Source organism: Pteropus medius, unplaced genomic scaffold (assembly GCF_902729225.1).
Source record: "Pteropus medius unplaced genomic scaffold, Ma_sr-lr_union100, whole genome shotgun sequence".
Classification (NCBI taxonomy): Eukaryota; Metazoa; Chordata; class Mammalia; order Chiroptera; family Pteropodidae; genus Pteropus; species Pteropus medius.
In genome coordinates, this window is record NW_024340849.1 from 29,453,342 (window position 1) to 29,466,518 (window position 13,177).

Here is a 13,177-nt window from a genome sequence, read left to right on the forward strand (position 1 = left end):
ATTTATATAACAGAATCTGACTTTTTCCAAGACATTCTTCAGGGAACCCATTACCTAATTTGGACCAATAACTTTGATATTACTCCTAGCCTCCTTGTGTTTCTTATATTTCTAATAATTGGACTCTTCCATTAATTCCATAGAATTTTAGGTGCTATGTTACCTTTATATTTTTCTCATTTACACTGTCCCGGGCTATGTCTTAAGTTTTTGAGAAGCAAGAGGGGTAAATTTTTTTAAAGACATATCAAAAAATGCCTGTTTGCTCTCATACTTTGATAGTGAGGCTGAGTATAGAACTATAGCTCCAAAATCACTTCTCTCAGAACTTTGAAAGTATGTTTGCACTGTGTCTCAGTCTCCAGTATTGCTAATCAAAGCTTATGACACTCAGGTGATCTCTTCTGGAGAAAGTCTTCTCACTGTCTGACTTTTTACCCCAGAAGCTCTAAGACCTCTTTTATCCTGAAATTTCAGCAAGCTAAGTTCAGGTTTTTAAATTTATCCTGCTCAACATTCAGTGGCCTCATTTAATTTGAATCGTTTTGCCTTTATTTCTTTTCTCCAATGTCTTTTTTTTTTCTCCTTTAAAGACACTCTTTAAATGGTAGACTTTTTCAGTGGCCCCCAACCTTTTTGGCACCAGGACCGTGCTCTTATGAAGATCTAATGCCTGATGATCTGAGGTGGAGCTGAGGCGGTGATGCCTGTGCTGGGGAGTGGCTGCAAATACAGATGAAGCTTTGCTCACTTGCCTACCGCTCACATCCTGCTGTGCGGCCCTGCTCCTAACTGGCCTCTGATCTGTATGGTCCCAGCCCAGGGGTTGGGGACCCCTGTTCTAGGCCATCCTTTCGTATCTCTAATATTTTTCTCATATTTTCCATCTTATCTTTTGCTTTATTCTCTGAAATACCCTAGCCACATTCAGTGAAGCCTTCTCTTGACTTTTAATTTGATAATTAAAATTTTAATTTGTAAGAATTCTTGTGTTTTCTAATTGTTTCTTAGGCATAGCAATTTTTTTTTTTGGAGAAGGGGTAGTGGAATTTAATGGATGTCAATACTTTTTGTACAAAGGATAATAATTAGATTTTTTTGGTTTTCTTCTGTTCTCTGAATTACTTCATGCTTTTTTTTTTTTTCTTTGTCTTTAGCTAGAAATACAATCCTGCCCTCTTTCCTTCTTCTTGAAGTTTATCAATTTCTGGTCCCATTCATGTTTCCAGATTTGCATTGATTTTTTTTCTTATTAAATACTTACTATTTCAATTTAAGTTCAGGAGAGAAGGGAAGCCAAACTGTTTAATTACCATCTTAAAATAAAACTGATTTTCCTAGAGGATTTGCATCATGTTCAGTACTTCCTAGTACCTAAAATATAAAGTTTAAATTACTTAGTCTGGTATTTGGGACTGCATAGTTTGACCCAGCTTATCTTCCCCCTCTAATCCTCCATTATTCGCATTAACAAATCAGTCACCGCCACTCCCCACCCCTTAAGGTAGATTATGCTCTGTTCTGTGTACTTTCTGACTGGTACCTGGAATGTCTTTTTTCCTCCTTTTCACCTACCCATATTTTCAAAAGCAGTCTTAGCTCAAAGTCCATCTCTTCTGTAACCTTTATGACCATCTTAGGATAGCCAAAATTCTGTATTATTTAAAAACATTTGAGTCCCATCCAGGTAAACAATTCTGTTCTTTGTGCCAGCGATGTCAATTTTCCAACCAAAATTTTCTCTTTTACCCTTTTCACCTCGAAATCCAATTGCTTCACATTTTATTATCTTACCATATAATAAAAATATCAAGGTTTTAATAAGATGCAGCTTTAAAAAAAATTAAGTAGTGTGCCTGAGTTAGGCAATTATTATTATATGTTTTCTTGAGTAGGAGTCAAGAGCAGTTGGATATTCTTATTTCAAGACAGCATTATAGAATTGTTATCCCTGGTTGGCGGCAATGATGTCATTATGCAACGTTCCAAGCACTCGATTCATATTTTTGACAAACAAAACCAAGTTTTTCCTCTAAGCCAGGCACCAGAAAAGGATACTAATGGTTCAGTCCAGCTCATAAGCCAAAGTAATGTTGCATGAGCAGCATTACCTCACACAGGTCTGAAACATATCACTCCCCAAGAGCAAAAATAGAGTTAGAGACTAGAATCCCGTGGGAGAAACTCCGCATAGCAGATATTATATAGCCTGGTCATTGCCTTGAGAAATCATAACAGAATAACACATCAGCCTTTTGAAACATCATGGTGCAGTAAAGGCTTAATATCATACTCCAAAGCAGGAGTATGAAATATTGGCAAATACAAAAACCCGATGGCCTAGAATTTAGTCCACTAGGGAGGCACTGAGGCATATCTTGACCTTTACTGTTCATATTTCTTAATGTAGTTTGATATTAACCTGATAATCTGATTCATTTGAATTGCTTTCTTGAAGACTGAAACATGACTAACTTTAGAACAGAGACAAACACGTCAGTGCACACATTTTAAGCAGAATGATATTTGAGGTAAGGGATGCTGAAGATCTGTGTCACCCACAGTACAAGTTGCTAGGCAACCTGAAGCCAAGCCAGTTTTATAGACTTCTACAGAACTCAGAAAACATACATTAAGTGTCTAATGTCTGGGGGAGGGGGAGAATTAAAATAGAATGTATCATCAAATATTGCTCTTGAGAATATTATGTTTTGGGAGTTAAAAATTATATTTGTGGAAAAAATTGAAATCCAAGGTAATATCCAATTGGAAATTCCATAGTATAACGACTGTATCCACAGGGATTGTGGGAACACCCAGGTGTAAGACTGCCAGCCAGTTTAATCAGGGTACTGTTTACCCAGTTACAACCGACCAGTTTAAAGCCTACCAAAGTGAGCTTGGAAAAAGACTCCATGCATCAAACAATGGAGGTTGGAATCATAATATGCCAACTCTATAGACTATTCTACAGATTAACACTATAATCATGAATATGTGTGGCAGCAGGGGAAACTGCTGGGCAAAGTTAAAAAGCAGTATATTAAAGTATGCACAGGGTATGGTTACAACAATGTAAAATTATGTGGAGGACTAGAAAAAAATACAAATGATTGGTTAGGGTGGGTTATAGGTGATTTGTTTTTATGATTTCCACGATTATTTTCAATAGTGGAAATTTTGGAACTACTAGAGAAATAGAAGAAAATATACATGTAAGAGATTCTTGAGAAGGAAGGCAGGCAGCAGCTGAACTCCACATGATGTTTGCTTAAGTGATTGTTGGTAATCTTACATAAATCATAAGTATACATAAGTACCAAGTGGCTTGAGAATTTTACCTAGATGGTAATTAAGAGGCTGAAATACGTCTTTGTTTCTTGAGTAGTTTTAGACCAGATGAGCAACTATATATCTTATAGGACACTAATAGTTGTGTTTCCATGAAGGGGTAACGTATAATCAACGTAACTGAAGTGGGGAGGGCAGGAGGGAGAGGAGAGGGGGAATCCAGGTACAATATCTGAGATAATCAGGATTAAACACACACACAACGCACATGCGTGCGCACGCACACAGAATTAAAGTCATTTGCCTCCCATTGCCCCAACTCTACCTCCAGTCTTACCCTCAAGGTTTTCTGCTTCGTGGGCAGTTCCAAACATGTGTATCCAGCTGTGAGTCCTGCTTCGGTTCTAATCTTGCCACTATCACTTACTAGCTATGTGTCTTCAACAAGTTAGTAATCTCTCTAAAACTCAATTTCCTCATTTGTAAAAAGCATAAACAAGTTCCACATAGGAAATATAAAGACTGAGACAAGGGATACGAAATTGCTAGCAGAGTCCTTGTACGAAGTTTCTTCTCTCCCCCACATTTTTTCCCTTTGTACACAGATTCTTGTGTTCAGGTACTGGAGAGATGGTTTAGGAAGAGATGAAGGTGAATCCAGCTTGGCTGCAGGTTGTTTTCAGATCTTGCTCCCTCCCCCATGCTTAACCTTACACAGACCAGAAACCCTAGGCTATGATCAACTTGATGGCAGGATGAGGCCAGGCCAGACCTGTTTGGACATCAAAGACCAGATTGAGTTTCCCAGAGTGGCTCTATTTGTAAGCTGTTATTTAAAACTTCAGTTCTGTCTAATCTGGCTTCTAGAGCTGGCTGTCCAACACAATAGCTACTGGTCACATGTGGCTACATTGAATTAAAATTAAATTTAAAATGCATATAAATATTCCTCAATCACATAGCTACATTTCAAATACTCAATGGGCACGTGTGGCTAGTGGCTACTAAATTAGGTGGCACAGGTAGAGAGCATGTTGCAAAACATTTAGGGGTCAGCTCTAAAGTTCTGGGGCTATCGGTGGGATAAGAAATGTCATAGGGTTAGTGCTCATCATCTTTATTAATTCTTTTATTTTTAATGATGTTCAGATGGGAAAAAATAAGCTCAGATAGTGCAGGGTGTAGAACAAACACATTTCTTGATTAGGGAGCCTCGAAATATACACGCATTCCAGGAACCAGCCTAGGAGACATCAATAGCATTCTTTCCGCATACCATGGCCCACTTGCAAAGAAAACTTTGATAAGATATGTCAGCCTCAGAGTAATTCAAGTGAAATTTTTGCTGGCAAAAATGAAAATACTAAACCAGATCCTGGTATCCACGCAAGAGGCAGAAATCTCCTATGGGGACATACAATGTAGTAAAGCTTTGCTAAGCAATTGGCAGTTTTATTTCAGGATGCCCTGAAGCAGTTGCCTCAAATAGATGCCACAAGTACCCAGGCAATCCAGGTTTGTGAATGGGGGACGTGACACCGAACAACTCAATATGCCATTTAGTTTCACTGTGAATCAATTGAATTAACTAATTAAGGCTGGTCCCCAATAATCTGTTCTGTCAACAGGGGGCCTTCCTGAGTTAGTTATAATCCCTGTACAAACCTCAAACTAATTATAAACCAGTTGGCAGCTCTTAACTCAGTCATGTAGCTCCTACAACATTTTAAAAAGAATAAATCATTCTTTTTAGCCCACTTTAAAATAAAGGTATTGTCCTCGTAATTAATTTTCATGTTTCCCCCAAGAGGAACTCTCGTAAAGATGTAAAGTTTTCATCTGCCCAGGCACTTGTGTTTCTGCAGTGCTCTGCTTGGGAAAAAAGGCATTGTACCTAGAAGACCAGCATAGCTATAAACTCATGGCTTCCGAACCCAAGTGGGTGTCAATGCCCCCAGAGCATCTTTCTGTGTCCCTAGTCAGCACGCTGCCATTATTTATAAAGCAGACATTTTAATACTTTCTCCATTTCTTTATATCTGACCCTTCTACCTTCAGCTCCCATTTAGCAAAAAGCCTTGCCTCTTACTTCACAGAGGGAGGTTATTGAAGCCATTAAACAAGAATTTAAGTTTCCTGCCCCTAATCTTCACATTTACCTGAAAGGTAGAGAGCCATCCTATTCTGCTTCTTGATTGTTGCAACGAAGAGGTATATCCTGGCCAGTTGCCTCTTGCCTTCTCAAAGATCTGCCCCATAACTTTCAACCAGAACTTTATACATCCCTTTTGCTGGCTCCTTCCCAGTACCATTTGAACAGATCAAGTCTCTTCCACTTTAAATCAGTTCTTCTCCTCAGGTCCCTCTTTTTCTTATCTTTATACCCAAACATATTAAGGTTTATCTATACCTACCTTTTCCACTTCTCCCTCACTCAACTTCTTGCATGATGGGTTCCACCTTGACCATGCCATTGAAATTATCCTCATCAAGATTCTGAACTAACTCCCTTAGTCAAATACACATTACGTAAAATTTATCATTTTAACCACTGAGGTGTACATTCACATTTCAAATTGTGCAACTATCATCAGCATCCATCTCCAGAACTCTTCATCTTATATAACACAATAACTTTCCATATCTCCTTCTTTCCAGCTTTAACAACCACCATTCTACTTTGTCTCTATGAATTTTCAGTGCTCTACGTACCTCAGTGGAATCATACAGTATTTGTCAGTTTGTGACTGACATTTCACTTAATTTAATGCCCTCATGGTTCATCCACATTGTAGCATGTAACAGAATTCCCTTTCTTTTTAAAGCTGATAATATTCTATTGTGTGTATACACCATATTTTGTTTATTCATCTGGACATGTGGGTTGCTTTCTCCTTTTGGCTATTATGAATGCTACCGCTATGAACATGGGTGTACTCTCTCTTTCTCTTAATCTATCTCTTAAATATTGGTGAGCTTCAAGGTTCTGCTCTGGACTCTCTCATTCTTCTTGGGCCATTTTACCTATACAAGCAGTACACTTACTGCTTACATGCTAGTGACTCCCAAAACTATACTTGTGGTTCATTTTTTTTCTTTTGGGGTTCAGATCCCAAGTCCCTCTATACATCCTCTAGGACATCACAGGCACCCTCACTCAACGAGTACAACATTGAGCTTCTGATTGTCACCCTCCCACTTGCAATGTTCCCTCACCGTGTGTTTCCTATCTCAGTAAATGCCACCAAACTCCCGACTTCCCTCTACCAGGAACCTGTGCATCATCCTCTGCCAGTCGCAGCACTGGCAGAGCTCCCAGGAAGCCCACTGGACTCCGCGGTCACGAGGTGAATAGTTCTCACTTTGGCATCCCTGGCGGGCATCCTTAAGGATCAATGTGTGCTCCCGTGAAAGACCCCTTTCCATTACTCCCCTCTACATAAAATAGCAACACCTTGCCCTGCACTCCCTATAGCCCTTACCTTACCGTATTTTTCTTCTCAGCCCTGACATAATACTCACCATGGAGCAAACACTCAGTGCACGTGTCAAAGAAATGAATTAATCCTTGACTTCTTCCTTACCCAAGCCTGTCTATTTTGTCTTCTAGTCTCCTCAAATCCTCCTACTTATCTCTATGCCAGTTGTTACCACCTTAGCCAGATTCTCACCATCTTTCGTTTTGTCTCTCTACTTATCCCCTCCTGATCATTTTCCAAGAAGCTGCCAGAGTGACCATTCCAAGATAGTATAAAGCATGTAGTTTTACTTCTCTGCTTAAAACACTTTAACGACCACTTTCAGGTACAACTCAAAGTTCTTCATTGGCTTCATAAGGCCCTTCCAGACCTGTCTGTCCATCCAGCCCTGTCTTTCACTGCTCCCTTGATTCCGAAGCTCACTACTGAATTTCTTTCAGTTTCACTAGGATGCCATATACTTCTCCTATTTTTCTCCTCTCCAGGTCCTTGAAGACAATACTTTTTCTGCCCAAATAATCCCTCCTTCTCTATAGCCCTACCCCCAAACCAAATACCTGCCAGCTTCTCCTTTTCCTTCAGGTCTCTGATTAGATATCACCAGCTCTTGGGAGCCTCGTCTGTCCTCTCTGCACTACTTCTGCCTTCACTGTCACTGCCAGGGGTCTCACAGCGTCCTGTACTCCTACCATGGTGCTTAGCGCCCTGTAGCAGAACTGCCTGTTTCATTAACGTCCCTGCAGTGGCTCTTAGATCTATCAGAGCTGAGATCTTGAATTTGCTGCTCAAAATGTACCTTCTGCACCTTACACAGTGATGGGGCCATGGCAGAGGCTTAATATTTAATACATAATTCTTCAAAAAGAAGTTTGTACTGGGACGTTTCAAACACCTAGTAAAGTATAAAAAATAGGATAGGAGTATAAGGTATACTCATACTCACCAGCTATATTCAGTAATTACAACATTTTACCATAGTTTCTTTATCTAGCCACATTTTTTTAATCATCTTTCTATATTTGACAAATCACTTTAAAGTAAATCACAGATAAAATAAATTCTTAAGTCCCACCAACATGTCCACAGACCATGTAAAACAAGCTGAAGAAAATAAGAACCAGGAATAAAAACCTCTGCTTCAGCATAGTTAAGCGAAATTCAGAAATGAGAACATTAAGCTCTGCACCAGATACTTTTATAAATGTACTCTCACTCCTTCCCTTAACTCTCATGAGTCTTATAAGGTAACCTCATTAACAAACAAAGGGAAACCTATGAAGAACCTGTAGCTCTAGGAGGGAAGGAGAAAGAAAATAAACATTTGCTGAGCACCCGTGATGTACCCAACACTTATGTTACCTCAAATGATTCTCACAACAAAAACTCAAGATGGAAAAACTCAGTCAGGTCAACTTATTTGCCAGGATCCTAAAAGAAGTAAGTGGCAGATGTAGGAATTTATTCCAAGTTTTCCTTTCCTTCCACTCATCTATTCATTACTCAAAAAATTTAAAAGTTTTTTTTACAGTAATATAAACATATTACTGTTTATATGTGCACAAGGAATGCTTAGGCTAATTCTCTTTTTAGTTCTTTTTACCCTTACAATATAGCTCAGGTTGGGAAAAATTAGGGAAGTATAGAACAACGAGCATGTGACAATCAGAAGCCATGGTTCTGGTGTCACGGCTTTGTCACCAAATTGATGACAGGCTAGTTGTCAACTCTCTTCACACAAGAATGTTCATCTGTAAAATGAGTGAGTCGGATTAGACTATTACTGAGTTTCCTTCCAGCCGTTTAAAAAAACAAAACAAATAAAACCCTATAGTTCTTAGTGATTTGTTTCAATCATTAGCTAGTGAGGGTCAGGATAGGGGTCTTGCTGATCCCGGCCCTCTGTTCTGTATATTCTCAGTAAATGTCTTTACTGGGGAAAACTACCTGTAAATGTAGGCCAATTTTAATTGGAATGTTGGTCAATACAACCAGAATAACCTTCAAAGTTCCAGAAGCAGATTGCCCACAGATTTTAACAGTAACTGATGATGAAGACTGTCAAAAGAGGAGCCATGGAAAAGCTCTTCAAAGGAAACCCCCATTTCATCCCTACCCCCATGTATCCTGTGCTGGAGAAGCTATCCTACTTATCACACTTATAATAATTTTTAAAGGTTCTCTACTCCACTAGATAGTAAGCTCTAAGAGCTCTGTCTTGTTCACCTTCATAGCCCTAGTTTTTAGTATAGAACTTGGCACATATTTGGCAATTAATGAATGTTTATGGAATGAAAGGCAAATTTCATCACCTCTGAGCATCCTAATTCAACTTACCTTCAAGGCTTGGCTTCCCCACCCCTCTCAAACTCTCATAATATTTTATCTGTCTTTCTCCTATAGCACATCTCTTTTTCTATATCTAATCATTTCTATTTCTAATCATTTCTATGATTACAGTTATTTGCATATGTATCTTTACTCCCTGATAAGGTCAAACTAAGACAGAGCTCTCTCTGGCTTACCACTGAAACCCTGGAATACCTACTTCATAGTAGTCTCTCAATACATATTTGTGGAATAAGCACATTATTCATCTTTATATACCAAAGCAACTAGTACAGTTCTTTACATACATTTGGTAAATATTATTGAAATGTTATTTCTGATAAAGTTGTGCTGTGAATGTCTGTAAAGCACTCCAAGCCTCTTGGGAAAAAATGGTAAACTGAATTAAAAGTCATAAAAATGGTCATATTCTTGAATAATCTCATTTCTGGAATTTTATCCTAAGGAAATAGATGGACAACAAAACCAAAAATACGAGTTAAACTGAACCAAACCAAACCAACCAAATCAACCACAATATCTGCAAAAAAAATTAGTATGGCATTTTTAAAGTGCTATAAAACTGGAAAGTGTTATGGCACATTGATATAACATAATGCTATTCCATTCGAGTGATAGTTCTGGGGACACGTGAAGGATGCCTGTGACTATTGCTAAGTAAAATACGAGGTTCACACGCACTATGATATCCACTATTGAAAAATAGAAATACTCATGGGAAAAGCAAATATGCAAAAATGGAAAAATAGTTATTTGGGATGGTGTTACAAAAGATTTTCTTCTTTCCAAAGTTTCCTTTCAATTTATTGTTTTTATAATAAAAAATATGGTCAACATTAACCTTTCTTTAATGTGGCTCTATTTCCTGTGACAGTGATTTAGCAAGGACCAAAACATAAAATTAAGTTGTCTACTAAAAAGCTATTGCTCCAGTGCTTAATTCTAGGACTCAGGTGATGCCTGAGTAGGAATGCTAGTCTATGTCATGATGTATAAAGCACAGGCATATTGTACCTGGTGCAGAAACAGATTTGAGTGAGAAGCAAGCAGCTAGACTCAGTAATCGCAGGAAACCATATGACTAATGATCAGATTATTCCCTCAAAGAAATTATTAATACTAGTTCCTGAGAGAGTTAAATAAGGAAGCTGCAACTGGAAGGGATATGAAGAGAAGAGGAATTAGGATGGCTGTCTTGGTTCTCCATCATCTCATATCCCCCTTACCATCTGTTGTCTCTCAAGGGTCTGCAAACCGTGGCTTGTTTTTGCTAATAAAGTTTTACTGGAACACAGCCAAGCTCATTCATTTTTGTATTGTCTATGGCTGTTTTCCCATGACAATGAGTTGAATAGTTGTCACAGAGACTATATGGTCCACAAAGTAGAAAATATTTACTATGTGGCTCTTTACAGAAAAAGAAGCATTTGTCCTGTAGCTCCAGATATATAAGGAAGTTTATAAACTGATACCCAATTTAGATATTGGGCCACCCTTTTCTATTACTCTTTCTTCAAACACGCCAACCTGGAAGATAGGGCGATTGTATAGCTTATAATCTAAACTAAGACACTTTTGAAGGTAAAGGGGGTGCTAAATAGACTATATTCTATGACAACAGAAGTAAACCACGACTGTCCCAGACACTAGACGTATGGGCCCCATACTAAAAGGGCTGGCAGCACAAGAACAGGTTGCAAAGGGCTCTCAACATCTATTCAGGAACTACTTTTACATGTACAAAGAAAATTGAGGTGACTCCTCTTTTTGGTGCTTTCTATTTCAATTGCCCTCAGACACCTTTCTACACCCTCTGTCTCAACTCTGCCCTAGAGGCAGCTCCGGTCCTTGGAGTCCAGCTGTTTGGACACAACTCAGGGTGCAGTATCTCCACTTTCATTAGAACAAAAGGGGAAAAGTTTACTCATCCTATTTAAATAAATCTTAACTATTTCAATACAATACAAATACTTTTGTACCTGCAAATTTCACTTGGTTTAATATCAAGGCAACTCCTTAAAATTCTATCCTTTTAGAAGAATTTTAGGTTTCTCTTCTAAAATAAATTATTTCAAAATGATCGGCCATAGCATTTATCACAAAAAAACCCCAAGACAAATATGGTATATTATCCATTGATTTGAGTTTTTAATACTCACCAATACAGATTGGAGAATTATATAAGAATAAAGTTCTAATTTTATCATTCCAGAATGAACAACAAGAGAAAACAATACAAACACCCACCCCTGCCACCACACACACCTTTTATTTCCCCCTAGTAAGAATTTTTGATGCTATGGAGAAAAAAAGAAGTAAAACAAAAGATGTTTAGAGCACCTTTGATGAAATCTAAAATGTTCCACTTTGTGAGGCTCATCTCACTGTGAACAGTAACTCATAGCTTTGAAACCTCTGGATGGCTTTCCAAATATTGCCATCTGGTGGAACTTTAGTTAATTGTTCCTTTGTTCTACGGAGCTCCTTGGGAGCGAACCTTGGAGGCATTATTAGACAGACTCGGAGTACCAGTGGGAAATAACTGAAGGTCAAATGATTGTGTTTCAACACAAATCCCAAACTGCAAAACGAGGCTTTCCAGATCTTCATCTCCTTTCAAGATACCCAGATCTCTTTATAGTAAATTCAACTGAGCAGTTGCCTTGATTTTTAACAAGATCAATCACTAATTCACAATTAGAAATGTCATGAGGTCTTTGACTGTATCTAGATAGTCTCTCTCTCCACTTATTATTAATAAGATCTCCAAAATTAAACTTTAATCAGCGCGACTATTTTTAGAAGAATTGCTTATAGCAGTTAATTAGCCCTAAGTATATGTAGGAAATGAAATGTGGTTTGAAAGATAATGTTTTAACAAAGTATATTTATGTAGATATTTACTTTCATTGTATAAGGAAATTTTGAAAACAAAATTTGTTAAAAAGGCATTAATAATACTCCAATTTAATTTGTAAACAATTTAATCTATAAGTCACACAACATAATTTATATTTAAATCTTACCTTGGGCATCCAGGCTCTCTCCCTGGCTGTCGAGATGAACTGTTTCTCTGAGAAATGGGATGCTGGAATAGTAAAAATGAAAAAAAGAATAAAGAGAGAGCATTTAATACGAATAATACATAGGAGCAAAGAGTTATAATTCAGTTCATTGGGTATGGCCAGCAATGGAAAAGGAAATTAAAACATGCACACAAAATCCAGTTGATTTTACCTTAAGAGAGATTAAGTTAGCCAAACAATAGAGTTCTCAATCTATATTATTAGATCAATTCTTAGTTTGTGAATATTTAGTATAATATCAGTCCTATAAAGAGATTTTTAAAAAATCTTTTTCCCTGATAGTCTGATGTGATGAGAATCATGTGTCAGCAGATAACCTCGGGAAGCAGTATCTCTAGTGAAGTATCAAATGCCATCAATTAAAATATAGACTTCCCCAAACTTAGATTAATTTGCATGTTTCACATCTAGTATCATCATAGGCTTGGTCTTGGTCTTCTAGTCAAAAGACTGGTGTTTAATTTTAACAGGATAAGCATTAGAAGCAATTCCAGGATCAAACTTCAAAATATATACACCAACAAGTAATCATTTACTTTCTTTATGTGAATTAACTATTTCTCTTCGCAACATGCACTGGCTAAGTGACAAGAGAGTAAACTGATGGAGGACGGATCCAATTCTAGAGGCTGAGAAATGCATCCGAGCTCCAGATTTTGAGGGTTCAGTGTGAGGAGTGGGGAGGATGGTAACTGGGGCAGATGCTGCAAAAACAGACATAAGATGCACATGCGCGTGAGCCTTATTGGAATTCCCACCACCCCGAGAAACAAATTAGAAATGATCTCTTCCCAACTTCCACCTAAGCCCTCCCCCTGCACATAGCTCTTTTGTATTTTTCTGCGTATATGGCCATTTCAGGAAAGCCTCTGGTGCTTATTTAGCTTAAAATCAATTGTATAAAAATAAAATATCTGCGGCAGCTCCAACACTTTGTGATTAATCCCAGACATAGTTCTGGAGATGTCATTGGGA

General features: G+C 38.0%; 1 protein-coding gene across 4 annotated transcripts in view; it reads right to left on the reverse strand.

Moving 5' to 3' along the window:
- MAPRE2 (microtubule associated protein RP/EB family member 2) overlaps positions 1-13,177 on the reverse strand; it is a 129,217-nt gene that overhangs the window by 99,085 nt on the left and 16,955 nt on the right. For all 4 annotated transcript variants that reach the window (XM_039843258.1, XM_039843286.1, XM_039843294.1 and 1 more), the window contains exon 2: positions 12,143-12,204. In XM_039843258.1, the coding sequence (XP_039699192.1) occupies positions 12,143-12,204 (62 nt within the window). The remainder of the gene's footprint in view (positions 1-12,142; positions 12,205-13,177) is intronic.